Below are 21501 nucleotides of genomic sequence, written 5' to 3' on the forward strand. Positions count from 1 at the left end.
GATGTCGTCTCTTGTGTGGAATGATGACAAATCTGCAGTTTGTAAACTCTGCAATGTCTGTCATCTCTGCACTAATAACGGAAGTAAATTTTACGACGGAGGAGTTTCAGTGTCGAGTCGATCCCCGCCCCCCTGAATTAAAAGGCCAGTACACGTTGAAAGATTTAAATGAAGACGAGTTGGCAAAAAAAGTATATATATATATATATATTGTACATAAAAATATATTTGTAAAGTAGTATATCTCAATCAATGTTAATATGAATTAATTACATTCAATAAGTGAAGAAATCTTACTTTAATCTTCAGAATTGAGTTCCTGTTAATGTGAGTAATGTGTTTTCTGTTCATGAGACCAGTTACCGTGAAACAACTTGCTGAAATGGACATAAGGTTTTTATTTGCAATTCCTTCAGAATTCTTTTAAATTAATAATACTTAATTTAAAAGAAGGAACAGATGGCAGAACTATGGGTATCGGCCGATATCACTCTGAATAATCGCTTATCGGTATCGGCTGAGAAATTTAGTATCGGTGCATCTCTAATATATTATTCTTATTTATAGCTTTTTTTTTTGCTGGAACTAACAGTCAAAATCTACTTTTCCCATCAGCATTGTTCAACTGGATTCATTGAACTGAATAAAATGGGAGGGCCTGAGACTAAAATTCCTCCATATATTTCTCCTCCACCATCTCCATCACCACCTCCAGGAGTCTTAGTCTTATAATATTTAATCAGATGATGATATGTTAACCTTAATATTACATACTGAGACTGTTTATTATTTACTCCCGATTTAGCCTAGTTATTAATGAATTTATTTTCCCAGTTATGGGAGTTAATCTAGGAGTGAGAATGCGTAACGAACGAGTACGTGATGTGACTCGACTAAAATCATGGAGCACAGCATAAAATAAACATTAATACTGATGATAGTCAAGGCACACATGTAAAGGACATCATCACAGCCTTAAAGGGGTTTCTTGAGGAAGGATATAAAGCAGGGGTGTCCAAACTACGGCCCGCGGTCCAGTTTTTATTGGCCCGCGGCAAATTCTGAAAATATAATTGAATATGGCCCATACTAGAAGCTTGAGCTCGACTCTGTTGCACTTCTCAGTTTCAACACTAGATGGAGCCAGCCACGGAAACGGTGCTTCTCAACCGTTACTGCTACTAAACAAAATTAAGCAAAGAAAAACTTTTACCGAGTCACCATAAATGGCAGCACCCAAAAAAATGAAAAATAGCAAGTGAGTGTAGAAGATTTCAAACACGGTGGGAAAATGAATATTTTTCAAAGAAATCAATGGAAAGTGTGTCTGTTTGATCTGCAATGAAGATGTTGCTGTGATGAAAGACTATAATGTCCGTCGGCACTATGAAACCAAACATCAGAGCTACACATCGTACACCGGTGCCGAACGAACACAGAAAGTCAAGCAAATGGCAGCTAGCCTGCAAGCTCAACAAGTTTTTTTTCCGTGCCAAAAAAAATACAGGAAAACGCCACAACAGCAAGCTATGAAGTCGCTAAACTTATTGCCCAGCACGGCAAACCGTTCTCAGACGGTGGTTTCATAAAGCAGTGCCTCATCAAAGTCACAGAAATAATGTGCCCGGAGAAAGTGCAGGATTTCAACAACGTGAGCTTATCCAGAAATACAGTGGTGCGAAGAATCGAGGACTTGTCAGCTAACTTGAAACTTCAGCTGAGAGACAAAGCTTGTGCTTTTGATTTTTACTTGATAGCATGCGATGAGAGCACAGACGCTACAGACACTGTGCAGCTGTTGATTATTTTTGTTGTACTGAGGAGCTGCTTGATATGATAAGCCTAAAAGGCACAACGACGGGTAGAGATATTTTTGAAGCTGTGTCAGAGGCAGTTGAAAAGATGCGGCTTAAATGGGACAAGCTCTGTGGAGTAACAACGGATGGAGCTCCGGCCATGACGGGCGATCGTAAAGGAATGGCATCGATGGTGTGCGCCAAGGTAAAAGAGAGCGGAGGTGAGGCTTTTAGGATGCACTGTATAATCCACCAAGAAGCACTGTGTGCCAAGACTGTCCAGCTGGGCGATGTGATGAACACTGTTGTAAAAACTGTCAACATAATTCGAGCTAGAGGACTGTACCACAGAGAATTTCAAGCTTTCCTTTCTGAAGTGGATGCTGAATACGGGGATGTACTCTACCACTCTGAGGTGCGCTGGCTGAGCCGCGGCTATGTGCTGCAGCGGTTTTATTCGATGAGATCAGAAATCGATCGGTTTGAGAAAGAAAAGGGCCGACCTCTTCATGAACCGAGTGACCCTCTGTGGCTAGCCGACCTGGCATTTTTAGTTGATCTTACTCATCATCTGAATACACTGAACAAGAACCTAAAAGGCAAAGAACAGCTGGTGCCACACCTGTATGCGCACATGAAAGCCTTCTGTGTAAAGCTCCACCTGTCTGAGATGCAACTACGAAGCTTTAATGCTGCACACTTCCCTGTGCTGTCTGAAATCAAGTCTGCTTTTCCAAAGGCCGACTTTTCTGATAAAAAGGAGAAATGTGTCTGTGATTGCATCTCTCGTGACAGAATTCAACAAGCGTTTCCAAGATTTTTCTGTCATTGAAAAACAAATCAAGCTGTTCTCGACCCCCTTCCTGGTGGATGCAGAAGAAGTGGAAGAGAGTCTGCAGTTAGAACTGATTGAAATGCAATGCGATGATTCTCTGAAGAGTCAACATCAGCTTCTCTCCCCCCTTGACTTCTATCAGAGTTTGGATAGTGCCAAGTTTCCTCTGATGAGACGCCACGCAAAAAGAATGATGAGCCTGTTCGGCTCAACATACATCTGCGAACAAGCATTTTCTCTGTTAAATCAGAACAAAAGCAGATTGAGAACCAGAATGGCTGATAACCATCTCTGTGAAGTCCTTCATGTCTCAACCACCAAACTTTCTCCTGACATTTCAGCCATCCTTCAATCCAAAGGACAGCGTCACTGCTCCCACCGAGTGCAATGTTCTTCACATTATAGGTGAGTTAGAAATAGACACACTGTTACGACACCTGTGCCACCTACAGTCTTGTTCGTTCCACTGCACGTGCAGTGCAGTTCCAGTTATTAACCTGACTCTTTGCAAACACACACAACTGACATTGTATTTAATTCATGCCACACTTTTTACTTTAATAATAAACAGTTCTTTATTCATTTTAAATTTTAAACCCTAAACTGTTTGTTCGTATTCATGTGTCAATATTTCACCTCTAGTGTGTGGCCCGGCCCTTTGTTTATTTTTCTGCATTTGGCCCTCACTAAAAAAAGTTTGGACACCCCTGATATAAAGTGAGGGGAACATTTTACTCTCACAATATGACACAAAACAGTTATTTTTAGCATTGTTACGGTATATAATGTTAATATATATGACGTTAGAATACTGTTCATGTAGTCAGTCTTTATAGTACAGCTGGAGTTCTGTAGTAACCTACACTGATTTTTGCACAGTAAAATATCTGTAATATTTATTCTTTCACCAATTTGCAGTTTAATCCTGTTACTCCCGTGTCTGAGAATGACTCCAACTACAACAAAAACCCCAAAACTTCTGATAAACCCTTCTGCCTGCTCAACATTATACCTGCAAACAAAGTGTCACTCATGGACCAAAAGCTTATTCAAAAGATGAAACGGATCCGTGAGGTGGCTTCAGAGTATAGTAAGTCCTGTTATTATAGTTTAGAATCATCTCAAAATGTTTTTTATATTAGCACAATTATTCCCCAATAACATACCATTGTGTGTGATTTGGTCTGAAGATGTTGATTGTTTTTCTATAACAGCAGCCCTGACTGTAGTTCTGACTGCAAAGCAAATCACAAGTTTAGATTAATCCGTTCATTCTAATAGTTTCTATAGTAACAACTCACACAGGGACTTTTATTTGTTCTATGGAAGGAGTCTCCAGTTTCAACACTTTGTAACAGTCAGAGGTAAAGCTGCAACAGAGTTTTCTGATCTTCAGGACAGAGGAGATTATGATTAGTGGTTTCTCAGGAACACGACAAGCTGTGGTTTTTATCTTAACATCAGGGGAGAAAATAAAGAGAGACTCGTAAGAGAAACTGTTTATAGCTGCGAGAGCAGAAGCAATAACAGAAGATAACTTCTATCGTGGATGTTCCACAACACATCTAATTAATAAAACTAATTAATTAATAAAACTTCTAATTAATAAAACTTATTTAATAAAAATTGGAATCAGTGATAAATGACTGTGATAAGAATTAAACACTGCAGGACGTGCTGTTATAGGAAAATCATCTTCATATCATATTAGAATTCCTGTTTTAGTCTTATTGTAGATAATAAATTGTTCATCCTATTGTACAGATTTGCCTCAAGTTATCATCATGACAAAAGTGGATGAAGCCTGCCCTCTGGTTAAAGAGAACCTAAGAAAGGTCTACACCAGCAAGAAGATAAAAGAAAAGGTAACTGTGTAATAAAATGGTGTATATTAGGATTGTAACTGATTACAATATTGGGATTGAACAGATATGTTCTCAATGAATGTAAATACTATATATTATATAGCTGCGAGAGCAGAAGCGATAACAGAAGATAACTTCTATCATGATGTTCCACAACACTGAATGCATCTAATTAATAAAAACTTTAATAAAAATTGTAATCAGTGATAAATTACAGTGATAAGAATTAAACACTGCAGGTATTCATCCTATTGTACAGATTTGCCTCACGTAATCATCTTGAAAAAAGAGGACGAAGCCTGCAAACTGGTTAAAGAGGACCTAAGAAAGGTCTACACCAGCAAGAAGATCAGAGAAAAGGTAATTGTGTAATTAAATGGTGTATATTAGTGTCACATTGTGGTGAACTCGCAACTGCAGTTCCTAGAATGCAGTGCCAACTACAAACATGGCCGACAAGAACTACACTTCCTGGCCATGCACGAACTCAAGTTCAAACAATGACATGGATGTTCTGATCCTCAAGGCGCTCGATCAGATCGTGAATCTCGCCAACGATGCTCTGGAAGACCAAAACCCTAGTGAGAAATATGAGTGAAGGCTTTTTTTTTGTTCTTTTCCACCCCTACACCAGTGCAGAGTATTTAGGACAGTGAAAAGACATGAAATTGTGTCTAAAGTACATTATTAAAGTAAAGCTAATTTCTTCTACTGTAATCATAACTGGTTTGTGTTTCTGTCGCTGTCATGTTCCTACTGCACTCTGGACTTTTTATATTCCATTAAATTAATAATTATAATGACGTTTGGTCCTACTTGTTTTTTAAGATTTATACCATTACACTAGACATGTTTTGACAGATACAAATAACACAAACACGAGTAATGTACAATACTGTTTCATAGTTCATACATAAATATGCAGGACTAGAACACCCAAAGAACGAATCCTCTTTCATTAACTACCAAGGAACACTGACTAACTACTCTCTCAGTAATTAGGGCGAGGCCTTGGGAAATAAACTTAAGGAAGAACACCTCCAAAGAGGGGGAAACAAAGGGTTACGCCACACTGGACTTGAACCAGAGGCTGGAGGATGGAGAGACCTACATGCAGCGCAGTGAACTACCAACCCTGCACAAACAGACCATGGACCATGCTCACGAGGAGTAAACTGGAAAATAAAAGGTCAGAGAGGACTGACTTACAAAGGAAATAAGTAAACAAGTTTTTTTTAAAGCAAGGAACTGGAGAAAACCAGAGGAACCCCAAGAGACAAGGTCCAAGAGGTTTGATCTAACACAGCGAGAAAGCTGCAGAGAGACGGGAAACCTGAGAGATAAACTCGAGAGTGTTTACAAAATTACCGGCTTATCCTCAATACAGCACTCAAGGAGAACTTCCTAGTTCTTCTTAGTTGTCCGTCGTGGCGACGAAGACCATTTTGTCATCAGAGATGAAGCATGCGTAGATGGCTGGTCAGGCCAATCTTTGCACGTAAAGTCCTAAGGCAGGTGGGACAGGGGATGGGGTGGACGTCTCTGGGAAGGTTGCTGGCACGGGTTTTTCTGGCTTACCTCTTTCGTTCGGCTGCAGCTTTCCAATTTATCTCACACAGCAAAGAGCCCTTGTGGATGGAGGAGCGCCAGGTGTCACGATCCAATGCAGTCTGTTCCCAGGAGGCAGGATTGATGTTAAACGCTTTCATTGAGGCTTTAAGGGTATCTTTGAAGCGTTTCTTTTAGCCTTCTTGGCAACGCTGACCTTGCTGGAGCTTGCCATAGAGGAGTCTCTTTGGTAGACGTTGGTCTGTCATGCGTATCACACGTCCTGCCCAGCGTAGCTGGGTCATCATCAAGATGGTGAAGATGCTTAGGAGGCCTGCTTGATTGAGAACCACAGTGTCTGGGACTTTGTTCTGCCACTTGATGCCAAGGATTTTCCTGAGACTGGTGGTGTGAAAATGGTTCAGTTTCCTGGCATGACGTTGGTACACTGTCCACGTTTCACATGCATACAGCAGTGTGGGGAGCACAACTGCCCTGTACACTTTCAGCTCGGTCTGGATGCTGATGCCTCTTCGGTTCCAAACCTTGGCATACAATCTCCCGAAAGCTGAGCTGGCTCTCGTTAACTTCGTCATCTATTGTGGCATTTTGTGACAACGTGCTGCCGAGGTGAACTTGGTCACTGTTTTCAGTCTCTGACCATTGACAGTGATGTTGGACTCTGTATAGGGCTTCCCTGGGCTGGCTGATGAATGACCTCAGTCTTCTTGGTGTTGATGGTGAGAAGGAAGTTTGTGCAGACACTAGAAAACCTGTTAACGCTGCGTTGCATGTCTGTTTCTGTGCTATTGTTAAGGGCACGGTCCACGGTCATCAGCAAAGAGGAAGTCCCTGATGATGTCTGTCGAAACCTTGGTTTTCGCTTGGAGCAACCTGAGGTTGTACAGATTACCATCTGTGCGGTACTTGATGCCGATCCCAGCATCACCGTCTCCAAAGGCGTCAGTCAGCATTGCAGAGAACATGAGGCTGAACAGGGTCGGCCCCAGGACACAACCCTGCTTGACGCCGTTTAGCATGTAAGAAGCCCTTCAAGCCTTTCAGTACAGTCACAGGTGGAGCTGGTTGCTACTCATCACTGAGGGGACAAAGAAAAATTAGTTGTTTTTTTTTTTACGTGTCACCAGCACAAATTCTACAAATATACTTTTATTTAATAAAACAATGTATTTACAATTGAAACATCTGCTATGAGCCGGGGCCCTGTGTGTGTGGAGTTTGCATGTTCTCCCCGTGCTGTGGGGGTTTCCTCCGGGTACTCCGGTTTCCTCCCCCAGTCCAAAGACATGCATGGTAGGCCGATTGGCGTGTCTACAGTGTCCGTAGTGTATGAATGGGTGTGTGAATGTGTATATGATTGTGCCCTGCGATGGACTGGCACCCTGTCCCGGGTGTACCCCGCCTTGTGCCTGATGCTCCCTGGGATATGCTCCAGGTTCCCCTGCGACCCTGAAAAGGAGTAAGCGGTAGAAGATGGATGGATGGATGGATGGACATCTGCTATGAGATGTTCCACTGGCAACAATCCAGTATCTACAATTTAATGTTAATATTATTTACACCACAGTGGTACTGAATGCTCGAATGGTCAGACGGTATTAACGAATCTTTTATAACAGGAACTCTGACAGTAGTTCCAGACACAAGATAAACCACAGGTTTATATTAATGAGAGTCATTCTAATTCTTCACTATTTCTATAGTAACAACTTACAGAGCAGCAAAATAAGAAGAGAGAGACTTTTTTGTTGGCGTTTGTGTTACAATGAATTAATATATTTTGGGGCCTCGGGACAAGTTTTCTTTATCATGTTGCTGTAGACAGCGTGGAAATAAACAGGGTTTTGTTAAATCCGATGTCCTGACATTTCATCCCCCCAGTCAGACAGTCCTCCCAGGGCTACTAGCCAAGAACTGATCACAGAAAAAAAGTGAAATAATCATAGAAAGCCCTCACTGGCCTTCAGCATCAGTCATTATATGTTTGTATTTTTGTAGATGGAGACGTGCAGGAATCTGCTGGGTATCCCAGTGAACCACATCTTCCCTGTTAAAAACTACCATGAGGAGATGGACACAGACGATGACATGGATGCTCTGATTCTCAAAGCACTGGATCAGATCGTGAGCGTCGCCTGTGACGCACTGAGAAAAAAAGACATCTCTGACCGCTGGTGAAAAATCTGAGTAAGGACTCGGATCCCAATCGCCTAAGTGGCATTAGTGCAACACAGAGTGCTTTACAAAGCATTAAAAACACATTAGGATTACAGTTCTTCCTAAATGGAGAAGGGTACCAAGTATGTGTGGTGGAAGGCTATGTACAACCACATTGTAGGGGAATTATTCAAAACTTAACTAAGGAAGACTGAGTGAGCAACAGGATCCTAGTCCCCTAACCCAATGCTTTTAGTCTCCCTACAACTTGTGGTTGTATGTTGGTATCCATCGTGTTGCAACACAGTGACGCTCAAGATGAGGTGAGCTTCAGGATTTGTTCTGTAGCACGGCAGCCACCTGAAGTGTGTGTATAGATAACAAGATCAGTATAGTTTGGTCTTTATCCCTTAGGAAGAAAACACGACACTTGCTTACCAGTGTTCAGTTGAAGATGGGAAGCATAATGTCCATCAGCACTCTTATAACTTTGATGAGGCGCTGAATGTCCAGCAGAGGGCAGAGTAATGTCTCTCCACCCAATGACCCTTAGCGATTGTGCTCACGCTCAAGACTGTAGCTTGATCCAGCGAGGCCGCAATCCCGGCTAACGGAGATCCAGTGGAGAAGACGGACAATACACAACCCTATCCGATAAATCAGCCAACTCTTCTCACACCATAAGTAATGGCATCCGTTACGTTTTGAATTCGTTTGAACAAACAAAACAAAACAAAACAAAACTTTATGTGAAACATAAAGAAAACACGGGAGTTTTCGACTCCACCGGATAATAACTCTGTAAGCGCTAACCGGCCTATTTCCCCGCTCCACACACACACACGAAGGAAAACCCGTTTCATCGCCTTCTAGAACAGACTCGTTAAAGACAAACGGATTTTTAGAAACAACGTAATGTGTCTCTGGAACACGTCACGGGTCTAAACTGAACTTTTTTTTTTACCGCTGTAATATTCCCGAAGTTCACTCCTCAGCTCAACTCCCGCCGCTGCTCTAATTCCCTCTCACCCCGCCTCTCCTCGCACAAAATGGCGGTGTACACGTCATCGCAATATCAAAATAAAAGTCTTTACCGAATAGACTTTGTAGGCTCCCCTACATATGCATCGCTAAAATAAGAGTAATGTAATATTCTGTCTTTATGGAATATATTCGATTATGTTATGTTACTTTAGTTACAGTTAGAATAAGACAAAGATTTCACTCCCTTTCAGAGTTAATACACCGTAAATGTAAGACTCTGACCAGGATGTCTCACATGTCAGTCTCAGTCCTCAGTCCTTCAGTCCAGCAGATCAGCTGTTTATAAATCAGATTTGAAAATCAGCAGAATTATCATGTTAGCCAAGTTCTTTGGTCTGTGGTTTGAAATGGTGCCTTGCTTTTCGTACTGTCGCCATTAATTACAGATTTCAAGTGCACATATATATATATATATATATATAATTTTTAAAATTATTTTATTTATTTATAAAAAAAATTGTTGGAAGATTAAAAACCTTTTCTTACATGACAAAATCTACTTTTCTCATCAGCATTGTTCATCTGGATTCATTGAACTGAATAAAATGGGAGGGTCTGAGTCTACACCTCAACGACCTCAAACACCTCCACAACCTCGAACACCTTCACCACCTCCATCGCCTCCACGTGAGTCTTAGTCTTATAATATTTATTAGATGATGATCAATATGTTAACGTGTATAAAACCTGTTAGATTTTGATAAAACTGTCAATTTCTGCTCACTTACTGTATCAGTTTGACATAATCTGATTTTCTTTGATTGTTGATGATTATCGACTTGGGGTAGTTGTCCACAAGCCCCTCATAATACTGTACTCTGCCATATTTTTTACCCATTCTTCTAACTCAGTCAGGGTTGTGGTCCTCCTTGCTTAGACACAGTTTCAGTTCAGTCCACAAATTTTTCACAGCTAAAATGGTGTTCCCTTTCAAAGGGAATTTTGATGTTGCGTTCAGCATAACACTATGGGAACGCCTCTCGCGCGTGACCGGCATCTGAAGCTTGTGTAAAATCATGCCTATTTATAGGCCTGCCATGATCAAGTGACGTGGTAATTAAGTGCGTCGCGTGATATAAATATGGCACCTCTGAACCGTGCCATCAGCCTCTATTATCTGAAGCGAAGACGCAATTCAAAGGCCTGCCCTGGTATGACAAAGCTACGCAACATCTCGTTCCATTCTCAGGGAACCGGGTTACCCAGACCTTCCCTTTCAAAGGGAACTTCGACGTTGCGTTTAGCATAACACCATGGGAACGGGAATACCCAGTCCGTCGTACTGAGGGTACGGCCTATTCAAAAAGACCCAAGCCCAAGGGTCACTGCAAGACACGAGCTCGGGGTGGAATGAATATCCAGGCTGTAATAACAAATGAATGTGTTTGGCATAGACCACTCTGCAGCAGCACACACATCCTGTAAGGATACCCCTTTGGACAAAGCCTTCACGGAGGCGACCGCCCTAGTGGAATGAGCCCGTAAGCTAAGAGGCGTAGTGAGACCGCGTGCTTTTTGAATCGTGAATCGTGCGTTTTGTTTCGACTATAAACATGGTTTATATGGAAAATGGTTCGCCAGCGAGGATACGTACACAGAACTGTTGCTAAATACATAAGCTTTTGTCTATGCTTTGACATCCCATGCTGACAGTCGTGTAAATTTATGACCTCTGGTAACACTGTTCTGGTAACACTGATCTGAATGTGTGATCTTTCCTGGCAGTTGTCTGTCTGTGTGTGAGATAGAAACGTGTGATTTCTGGGGGTTTTGCTGACTAGAATGGTTACAAATGTGTTTATGTTAACGAATTAAGGAGAGAGTCGTGCGTCTCAGTGCTTAAATAATGGTTAAAATGTTGTAGTTAAAACACAGTAGAAACTCTGCAACTATCTGTTACGATGTCTGCTCCGAGAAATCCTAATACTCCTAGAGGAATGTTGTGTATTCACCAACACGAGGACCTGTTGAAATGTGAGAGGACCTGACTTCTGCTCCAAGAAAAAAAAAAACCCAAGGTTACCGTTTGATAATTTATTCATGAAGATATTGTAAAGACGTTGTTGTTTAACCCTGAGCAGGGCGTCAACAACTCCACAGATCGTGTCTTAAGTCCGAAGGTTTATTTAGGGAGTAGAAAAAACATTTAAAGATGTTTTAAAAGAAACAGGTGTTTTGTACATAATGCTAAAAAAGAAAAATGTTTGTAGTCCAATGTGAAATAAATGGGTGGAGACACACTGAGTACATTTCTGTTCCACAGTCTATAAGGATCCCCACCATTAATGTAGAGCGACAAATGTACACACCCTCCATGTGAAGGATTAAGTTGACTAGTCACTTACAGTTATAAAGACATGTCCTTGTGCAGACTTACCTTCACACCAGCATTGCCCACTGACACGTCTTCTCCCATGTCAATGTATAAGAAAAGGCAAAAAGTAATATGAGATATATAAGAATATATTTGATATAATATAAGATATTATAATGAAAAAACGAAATAATATTATTTAACTAAGTCTGCCATTCAGCCCTCTTAAGTGTAAGAGCATTATCAGTATTGTACGGCAGTTGGAACGGTAGTTAGGGGCAGTTGGGACACTAGTTAGGGGCAGTTGGGACAGTAGTTAGCTTTCAGATGTCAGATGAAAAACTACTTTTTGAGTCACAGTGCCAAAGTACTGCAGAATATTTCAATGCTTCTTTTTCAGCCTGAAGGACTGGCATTTATTTAATAGACAGATGGCACAGCCATATACTTGGTCAGAGGATTTTAGGAATTTCTTTAAGAAACGTTCATTGTTTTTTTGTTCTTTTATCATGGCGTCAGTTTGTATACTTACTTTGTTTAGTGACTTAAACTGTTTTATTAGGAGGTGACAGATTTCGTTAACAGGGAATGATGATAGGTGAAGATTAAGTTGGTATTCGTGTACAAAATAAAACTGTCCATGTATATTTGTCTGTTATGTATCTGTTTAAGCACTACTGTAATAGCGATATAAAGAGAGAGAGAGAGAGAGAGAGAGAGAGAGAGAGAGAGAGAGAGAGAGAGAGAGAGAGTGTCCATTAACTAATTCATAGAACCCTTTTCTACCTTTTTAAGTTCGTTATACATGTTTCTTTTGAAGCATTGTGTTCAGACATTGCAAATCATTAGTCTGAAGGTTAAGGGTTCCTTAGACTTTTGCTTCTTCAGCATCAACAAAGTCTAAACAAAGACTAAACTCAGAAACAATATAACTGTCTGGTTGTGATCGGAATAAAAGGCAACATGAAAGGTGACTTAATTCCCAATGAGATTTCTCTATGTTCTATATGACCTTTCTACAGTGTATGCCATTAAGTCCTAGTTTCCAGCCATCATTACAGCACGGGAGAGGAAATCTCGTTCATCAGACGTGTGATATACATCTAGACAATCTGATAACAAACTACACACAACATTTATGTTGAGAAAATTCAGCTTTCTCTTTGTTCCCAAATAACATTGGTCCAGATCCATAGTTTACATCTTCTGCTCACACGTATTTAATCTGTATTACAAGTACTGAACAAGTTAGAGGAGGAGAACGTGTAGCTTTACTGTTCATTGGAACTTTATTGTTTATTTGGATCTGTCTTGTTTCATGTTCATGTTCATATTCATATTCAGACTCTCCTAGGAGAGTCTGGCATCTGACATAACATATGAATGTAGGAACATGGATTTTCACCATGCGCTCCACCGGCACACTAGTTGAAAAGAAAATCAAACATATTAAAAGTTCAAAGGTCAGGCAGTGCCGGAGTAAGCAAAATAAAAGCAAATCACCTATTTAGATTATATCTATGATTAAGTTCACTTTCAGTTAAGAAATGAAGCTTATGTTAAGGTTATTCTTCCACAGATGTCTTCAGAAGAAATTGATGACCGATTCCCTAGGTATTGTGTCTCAATTTAAAATAAACACTCACATGCAGATTCAGAAGGTATGATATTGTATAGGAAAGAAAATCATGATTACATTTCTGCTTATTCGTGTAAACGTCACGAATTTCATGTATTGATACTTTTTAAAAAAAAAATCATTTGTCATTCACACTTATAGCCTTCTAGCTCCATTGTAGTCAGTTTGCTCTTTGAGCAGAATTAGCAGCCTTTGGACTGTGGATAGTTCTATGAGAGAGATAAAAGTAGTATACGCAGAGTGTTTCTTTTTTGTCTATATTGCTCATTTCATTCAGTGCTTTTGTGTCTATAAATCCTGCAGAGATCGTAGGTATGAGATTTGTATTGTAAACTACACCGGATTTTAGTTACTATTGTTCTACAACTTCAAGTTAGTCATTTCTCCTGGTTTAAAAGGCTGTATTCTACTGGAGAAAATCTAACTGGAGCAACGTAATTTTAAAATGATTGCCAACTTAACAACTTGTGTTCAGAATTATGGTAATTAAGTACACAACGCTTAAAATCCTGTTAAATAATGTGGAAATTATTGGTTGGATGTGTACGGAAATTCATTATTAATCATTTACTTTTTTTTTCACCAGCCTTATGTATGTATAGGGCAGGATCAACCAAGATGAGCCTTGTGATTTGTTTCTAAGTGTGACGTACCGAGAACGCCGCCATAGCGACTGTGGTCCTGCTTCTGAATCAGGGGTTTTAGGAGGAAGGGTTCGAGACATCGCTGCCATGCTAGAAATGTCCACATTAGGAGGCAGAGCCAAAGGAGCTAGCAGGAATTACTTACAGGTAACATTGTTTTTATGAAATCAAACAACAGCATATCCATTATATGTAATGAATATGAAAACGTTATTCAGAATGAAGAAAAATATGAATAGGAAGCACACTGGTCGGTTTAGGTTTGTTTTAATGTTTAAGTTCCTGACGCATTCCCTCATCTTTTTGTTAACATATGGTTTATAGGGATAATGAGTAAGTATTTGCTCTGTTCTCCAGGCGAGCCCGGACATCCTCAGATGAAACCATGACTCTCTGAGTTCAGACGAAGAGATCCAGAGTCGCCATCACACCATCAGCGGCCCCTTAACTGACTACGAGATCCCCATTGCACAGCAAGAGGGCACAGAACAAGGCGAAGTTACCAAATCTCTGCGAATTACTGATGAACCAATGGAAACACTCCCTGAGAGACCAACCCCAGAGCCCCGCCCCCGCTCCATGCTCACTCAAGAAGAGTGGTCACGTGTGGATGCCACGGCAACCTTGAGGAGGCCCCGCACACCTCACGACTCGAGCAGCGAGAGGGTCCAGCTCAACGAGACCAGCACTGTGAGACGACGGCCAAAAGTAATAGCACCCACTCAGAGGGATGATGCGACAGATGCTGCTATTCGTGTAAGACCTGTATCAGAGGTGGAACATGTATATCGGGAAAGTGATATGAGCGAGGATTTCCGGCGAGCGCTGAAGCCTCCAGTTTCCCCCAAACCATCTTTGGGCCTCAGGAAGCCTGAGCCTCCCACCCCAACCAGGAGAGTCCCACTTCCAGGACCGGAGAACCAACACAGCACAGGTATTGCTAAATTAACATGGATAATAATGCCTGAGAAATTGCTAAACCAGCCTTAAAGACATGCTGAAAGAGCAGAAATTACGTCTCATTATGTGAATTTTTTTCATTCCTAGTCTTTAAAATATTTTGTCGGGTTTATGATTCTTTCGAATTAGATTATATAACTTGTGTATATATTCATAATTTTTTCTCTGATGGTTTTGACTCTTTAGTGGAGGGCAAAAGAGTTCCACCGCCTGTGTCTCCAAAGCCAAGCCCTCCTCCTACACTTCCTAAACCAATCAAAATTAAGCCCTTACCAACACACACACTTACCCCACCCAGTGACCTAAACACACACCCACACTCCTCTACCATTCTCCCTGAGCAAGTGGATCATCCTATACTCAGTCCATCAACCCCGACCCCCCAAACCAGCAGAATCTCACACTTTGTCCCCACGACCTTTGACATCTCCCGCTCAGAGCCCCCAAACCCCCCAAACTCCTTCTACCCCTGGGTGCGGATCTGCCCCAGTCAAACCCCCGAGATCTTCCATGGCAGGGCTGTCAGTGGACATTCCCAGCCCTTTTGAGGCAGAGCCACGAGAGGTGGAAAAACACAACGAGGATGACGAGCAAAAGAGACAAAGGAAAGAGATAGCAGTGATTAAGGGGCAAGAGATGGGAACTTCCAGCGAGGTCACAAAGCTGACAGAGGGATCAGAGCAGGTGCTGATGAGGTGGAGGAAAGTGGGTGTGGCCAGACAGATGCAGATCGAAGGAGACATCGAAAGCACAACAGAACATGGTGTTGTAACTGCAGATGAAATTCGACAGAGGGCGCCAAATGTCAGCGGAACGGATGAAGGCAGAATTCATGGAGAAGAAGAAATAAACCAGCTAAGGCTGGACGAGACCAGTGCCTCCTTAGCTGCAGCACTGGAGGTTGTAGAGGAAAGGATCATGACCGAAGACAAGTATTTTTTAATTCATCATTAAATATTACAATTAATAATTATTAGTTGATACTAATTAAAATGAATAAATATTTTCAAATCCCACCTTGTGTTTTAAAAGCACAGTCAACATTCTTGATGATATTGGAAGCATGTTCGATGACCTCGCTGACCAGTTGGATGCCATGCTGGATTAAAAAAGAAAAAGAAAAAAAAAGCACAAAATAAATCGTAAACAGAAAAGCACAGCATCGTCTTCATCTGAGCGCCTGATCTGTTTAAAGCCACGCTTCAATGAATAAACGAATAAACACTGATTAGTTGATCTTATCAAGGATTTTTTTTTTTTTTAAAAAGGACCTACTGGAAGGCAGAGGTCTTGGGTTTAAATTGTTAAATCCATGAAACATCGACATCAACATCGTTTGGTGAAGGTTTTGGAGCCAGGATGTACGGACTGTTCTCATGCTGCTTCCAGAGATAAGCACAATTAAATGCTAACAAACTATTTAAACATTGTTAAGGTCAAGAAATGCTAGCAATGTGTCAGAGTGTGTGTGTGTGTGTGTGTGTGTTTCTATGTGTGTACTATGTTTGGGCTTTCCTTCACTGGCGATCGACATTTGTGTATTCATTTTTCAATAATAATTGGAATCACCATTTTTGTGCTTTAATGTTGAGTTGGATACCCAGCTACGACGTTTTCAAAGGGGAACACAGGACAAAATTTTGGAGGGAAACCCCCCCCGATTGATATGTTAAGGAATACGCTAAAAGTCGAGGAACATTGCTAACTAGCTATAAGAAAAACAAAAACAAAAGTAGGACAAGCTATTTAATGGGTTCCCCTTTGAATCCATATTTAAAGCAAAAAAAAAAAGCTGAAATATTGTGACCCTTATGTTGTCACCGTAGTTGTTCGTGCGTGTTTGTGTACTTCATCGACGAATCCCGATTTTCAGCCAATAGAGTGGTGTAAACTATAATTTATCATTTATAAATGCTGCGTGATGTAGTGTAAATGTGACATATAGATTACAGCGTAGGATTTGGAATGCAACAAGAGCCCCTCCAGTCCCATTTAATGTGAACAAGAATTACGGGCCGTATTCAGAGTCCAGAATTCATGCAGGGAAAGTTACTCCTATTCAGAGTCGAGTTATGACTTGCTCTCTGTGTGCCATTCAGATTATTCGAATCCCCTGTGTGTCGTTAATGCCTTTGAGGTTGCCAGGTTTTTCTTGAGCAGAGACGTTTTTCAATTGCATCTAGACCACCACCTTTAAACCTATAAAATAAAAAAACCTCTGCACTCTTGTTTCAGCAGCTTATAGAATAGCACTTGATCCAGTGCATGCTATTATTTAGCTTTTTATTTTTATATTGTGCGCCGACAGTTCATTGTGTGCACAACTTAACGAGATACTAAATCGAGCTCATGAAATGTGTCCTCATGTGGGAAACAATCGCAAACCTGTGTTTTAGGCTCCTCTCCATGTGCATAACTCTTGTGTAACTTCCAAGTAGCCTGCGATTCTCTCTGAACGAGCAATTTCAACACTCTGAATACAGCCCTCTGTGTGTTTGGGGTGTGTGTGTTTTCGGGGTTGGGTGTGTGTGTTTAAGATGCAAAATGAGATGATGTTTTTATGATTTTATGTTTCGCATATGCATTGGCCCATTGGAGAGAGCTTGCAGTCAAGACAATAGTGGCCAAAAGAACATTATTTAGTGTATATGTTATATAATTGCAGAGCAATATTTCTATCAACTCTCCATGTTGGTAACTTTTAGTTTTCTGACAATCCTTTATCATGTTTGATTAATTCTGCTGAAGGTGGACATTTAGAGAGTTAAACCTTATATCCTGTAAAAAAAAACAAACAAACAAAAAAACTAACAAAAGTCTATGTAATTATTCGAGTTATTTTGTGTACATGCTCAACTGGCTAATGTGTTTGACCCTGGTGAAATGATCCTTGGAGATCCTCTTCCATGTAAAGCATATTGAGAGTATGTGGAAGTACGATAAATAAACTTTATGAATAACGGACACAAAGCGCATTCATTTATTTATTTATGCATTCATGTTAAATCAGGTCAGAGTCATGGTGGAATGCACCCTGGTCGATAAGAAATAACATTTGTTAATCAATTGTCTCCACACTATCACAGTCGCACCAAACATCTGCAGTCATTCCTCAGACATAACATCCTTCTCTCTTTTAAAAGATCTCCTTTCCAACCCCTGTGCACATCGTCAGCACGTCCGATTAAGGCAGAGCGATCTGTGAGAGCGGAAAAGGGAGAGAGTGAGAGAATACACATGCACAGTACGTCTTCTGACGTAACACCCCATCCATAAAAGTCAAATTCATTTTGATTACATTACTCATCTACTCAGCATGAGCTCGAGAGAGTGCATCTGATAAGATATTTTCTGTAGCCAGTATTCTGTATTTTCTGTTTTGGTTATTTCCTAAATGTCTCAACTACACTTATTTCCCTCTTTGATTTCATTCAGTACATTAGTGCCTATGGAATGGGCAGCTTGCACATCTGGAAAGGCACCAACAATGCTGAAAGGTATATACAGGTTTTAGAGCAACATCTGCTTCCGTCCAGATTCCATCCCATCTTTTCATCTGAAAGACTCCGCCTCTCTAAGATCCTCTTTTTATACCCAATCATCTCACTGACCTGATCCCAATTAACCTCCAGCTGTTTCTTTTTTAGTAACACTTACTTTTCCAGCCGTTTGTTGCCCCGTCCCAACTTTTTTGAGACGTGTTGTGGCCATCAAATTCAAAATTACCTTCTTTTTTATTTCTTAAAATGGTACATTTGCTCAGTTTAAACAGTTGATATATTTTCTATGTTCTATTGTGAATAAAATATGGGTTTATGAGATTTGCAAATCGCTGTATTCTGTTTTTATTTACACTTTACACAGTGTCCCAAGTTTTTTATTTGGAATTGGGGTTGTATATTTGTTTTCCTTTTTTTCTCTTAAAACAATTCTGTATGTCAAATGATTTTCATATGTTGCAGTTTCACAACGAAGGTGAGAAAAAGTTCTGATCTCATTTCGTTTGTTGTTTACATCTGTTACAAAAAATGTTACAGGGCACTGCGGCGCAGCTTCTAAGTGGTCACATGACTTTGTTTTGGTTCGTTCACTTCCTGGTTGAGTATTGGGTTATGCTTGAGTGTAAAAAAGAGTGGGCCAAAATTTCTCCAAAATGATAAAAGAGACTGATAAACTCCTACAAAAAATGTTTACCTCAAGCTAAACATGCTTCTACATGTTACTGAATAATAGGGTGTATTTTCACCCCACCTGCTTGTTGAAGGTTGGCTGCTTTTGTTGAGAAAATGACTACACATTGAAATCTGTTGTATACTTTTCTTTTGTCACCTGAAGGTACAGGTTTATAGAAAGTTTATAGAAGTTGGTGAGGACCACAATTGTTATTTCGGCCCTGATAAATAAAAACACCATTCTCTCTGCATGAGAGGTATCCCTCAAGTGCTGATCTTGACACATATTGATGAGTGCTGTCCACTGGTTAAGCAAAACTTGAGAAAAATCTACTTCAGCAAGAAAATTAAGAAAAAGGTTGGTCATATAATACTTTCTGCTTTATTACATAAGTGGGTTTTTTTTTTAATGTTGAATCCCCTTGGGCGGTAACTGTTTCATCCAAAACGTTGATTATCATTACCCAGTTTTCACGTTGTACCTGTATGCAAAGTACAGAGACCTCAAGGCTTGATTTAAATGATAACATGTAATCCTTTTCCCTTCCTCTTATTCCGCTTTCCCCCCCCATCTGGCAGGTATCCCTCAAAAGGTTGTCCTGAAAGATGTTGATTCAGCGTGCTCATTAGTTAGCAATGATATAAGGACCATCTACAAAAGCAGGCGTGTTAAGGAAAGGCAAGTCCAAAGAAAAGATATTTTTGCACATGTGCACAACAGCTGGTCAGTGTGGGAAACATCTCTGAAGCATATACATACACCTGACAACATTAATCAACAACAATAGCATTAAAAAATGTCTATATATGTATATTACAATCTTGTAGAGATATTTCCAAAATATCCCCACAAGCTGCAGATTAAGCTGGCTCAACTTAATCGAACTATTCACCACAACCGACAAATACTAAAAATAGCCATTTTATCTTGTAATATAAGTGTAAAAATTAATCGTTTAATTTAATCTAGTAAATATGAAAAAAAAAAATTGCTAGTCAGAATCCAAATTAAGGACATCATGTGAGAGCCTGTTCAATCTGGTTCCTCTCAATTGTTTCTTCCTGATGTCGTCTCAGGAGGTTTTTCCTTGCCACACTCGCCTCTGGAATTGCTTGCTAAGGGATTGATTTAAACTTGAATTAAATGTAAAGTTCAAAGCCAGATCTCTGTAAAGTTGCTTTGTAACAACGCCCATGACTCTTCGGGTAATCTTCAAAGTTGTGCACTGCTGAATTTGAAGGAGATGGACTCTTTAATCAGCAATGTGCGAGGAATAGAGTACCTCAGGAAAATAATAAAATAAGTGTGTATATATGTGTGTCTGTGTGTGTGAGAGAGAGAGAGAGAGAGAGAGGGAGGGAGGGAGGGAGAGAGGGAGGGAGGGAGGGAGGGAGAGAGGGAGAGAGGGACTGGTTACCAAGTGAAAGCACAGAATGATTCCCTACTTTGTGTAACAGTTATACTGAGCTCAGACTTGGTAAGTACCATTTGACCACTTTTGCTCTAGCAGGGAGAATAATCTCTTTGATCTTTGATTAAGAAGAAGACGTGTTTTAGGTTAGACTGGGTATCAGCCTTGTGATCCATTACTCCATGCTGGATTTATTAAAATTGTGTTGATGTACTTTAGCCTGTGAGGAAGATCAGCTTCAGAGGAAGAAAATCGAACAAAATGGGTGGAAAGAAATCAACACCAAAGCCTCCAGAAGGTCAGATCACTTTGCTGGAACCATTCAACAGCTGTTATACAGGATGTTCTAAAAGTCTCCATAATTAACACTTTTAAGCAAAATGTAATTTTATTTGCAAAATATCCTCTACATGATCGATATTTCTTGTAAACACACACAGAGTTGTCTATTACCATGCTATTACCAGCTATTACCATGATAAACAAACACATGTACTGAGTCCACAGCATATGTATATATTGTCTCAAACTGTGCATTTCATAGTACCTCCGCCATCCACCCTAATATCTATCTATCGTGCATATATCTTGCATATATTGTATATCTTGTTTATTTATTTTGTTTATTTATCTTATTTATTTATCTGTGTATTATCTGTTTATTCTTCTTGTGTATTGAATGTATATGTTTGCACGGAACAAAAAGGAGTGGCTCTTAATTTCATTGTACATGTGTATAGTGACAATAAAAGGCATTCATTCATTCATTCATTCTCTCCCGCTCGTGACAAGCTTGTCCTAACACACCTGGAGTTGTTTATGTAATCGCATTTCCATATCCAGTTGCAACCTTCCCGATCCAGGCACGATAAGTGCATTCTTCTTTTGTCAGGTGATCTTAAAGTCTAGAAAACAATCTAAGATATTTTGCTAAAAAAATTTCATTTCCCCTATGTATGGAGATGTTTCAGACACCCTGGTTTACTGAATATTTGTGTGTAGTCTTGCCAAAACATAACGTCGGGGTTACGCATGTAATCCTATTTCCTGAGAATGGAACGAGACATTGCATTTAGCATAACATTATGGGAATG

The 21501-nt window shown here is 40.2% G+C and overlaps 3 protein-coding genes across 19 annotated transcripts in view; all 3 read left to right on the top strand.

Annotated features, from left to right (window-relative positions):
• Nucleotides 1-21501, top strand: part of LOC108262077 (interferon-induced protein 44) — a 168791-nt gene that overhangs the window by 112177 nt on the left and 35113 nt on the right. For 6 of the 17 annotated variants that reach the window (XR_008393531.1, XR_008393530.1, XM_053676201.1 and 3 more), the window contains exon 1: nucleotides 20406-20705. The exons of 10 other annotated variants lie outside the window; for them this stretch is intronic. Coding sequence is in view for 3 of the 7 variants with exons in the window: in XM_053676201.1 (XP_053532176.1) it covers nucleotides 20669-20705 (37 nt within the window). In the remaining 4 variants the exon portion in view is untranslated. Of the gene's footprint in view, nucleotides 1-20405; nucleotides 20706-21501 lie in introns of those variants that run through there. One more of the 17 variants, XM_047151345.2, reaches the window with a different exon arrangement.
• The window catches only part of LOC124627608 (uncharacterized), a 60322-nt gene that overhangs the window by 4911 nt on the left and 33910 nt on the right, over nucleotides 1-21501 (top strand). The gene's annotated exons all lie outside the window — the stretch shown is intronic.
• Nucleotides 13924-18652, top strand: LOC128629202 (uncharacterized). Its single transcript, XM_053676220.1, has 3 exons — nucleotides 13924-14010; nucleotides 14221-14797; nucleotides 15010-18652. Exons 2-3 carry the CDS (start codon nucleotides 14395-14397, stop codon nucleotides 15369-15371), a joined length of 765 nt encoding a protein of 254 aa, XP_053532195.1. The 5' UTR covers nucleotides 13924-14010; nucleotides 14221-14394; the 3' UTR covers nucleotides 15372-18652.

Source organism: Ictalurus punctatus, chromosome 26 (assembly GCF_001660625.3).
Source record: "Ictalurus punctatus breed USDA103 chromosome 26, Coco_2.0, whole genome shotgun sequence".
NCBI classification, from domain to species: domain Eukaryota; kingdom Metazoa; phylum Chordata; class Actinopteri; order Siluriformes; family Ictaluridae; genus Ictalurus; species Ictalurus punctatus.

Coding starts and splice junctions, on each gene's coding strand:
- LOC128629202 (XM_053676220.1), top strand. CDS start 14,395: ATGGAAACACTCCCTGAGAGACCAACCCCAGAGCCCCGCCCCCGCTCC. Junction 14,798..15,009: donor GGAGAACCAACACAGCACAG/GTATTGCTAAAT, acceptor TTGACTCTTTAG/TGGAGGGCAAAAGAGTTCCA.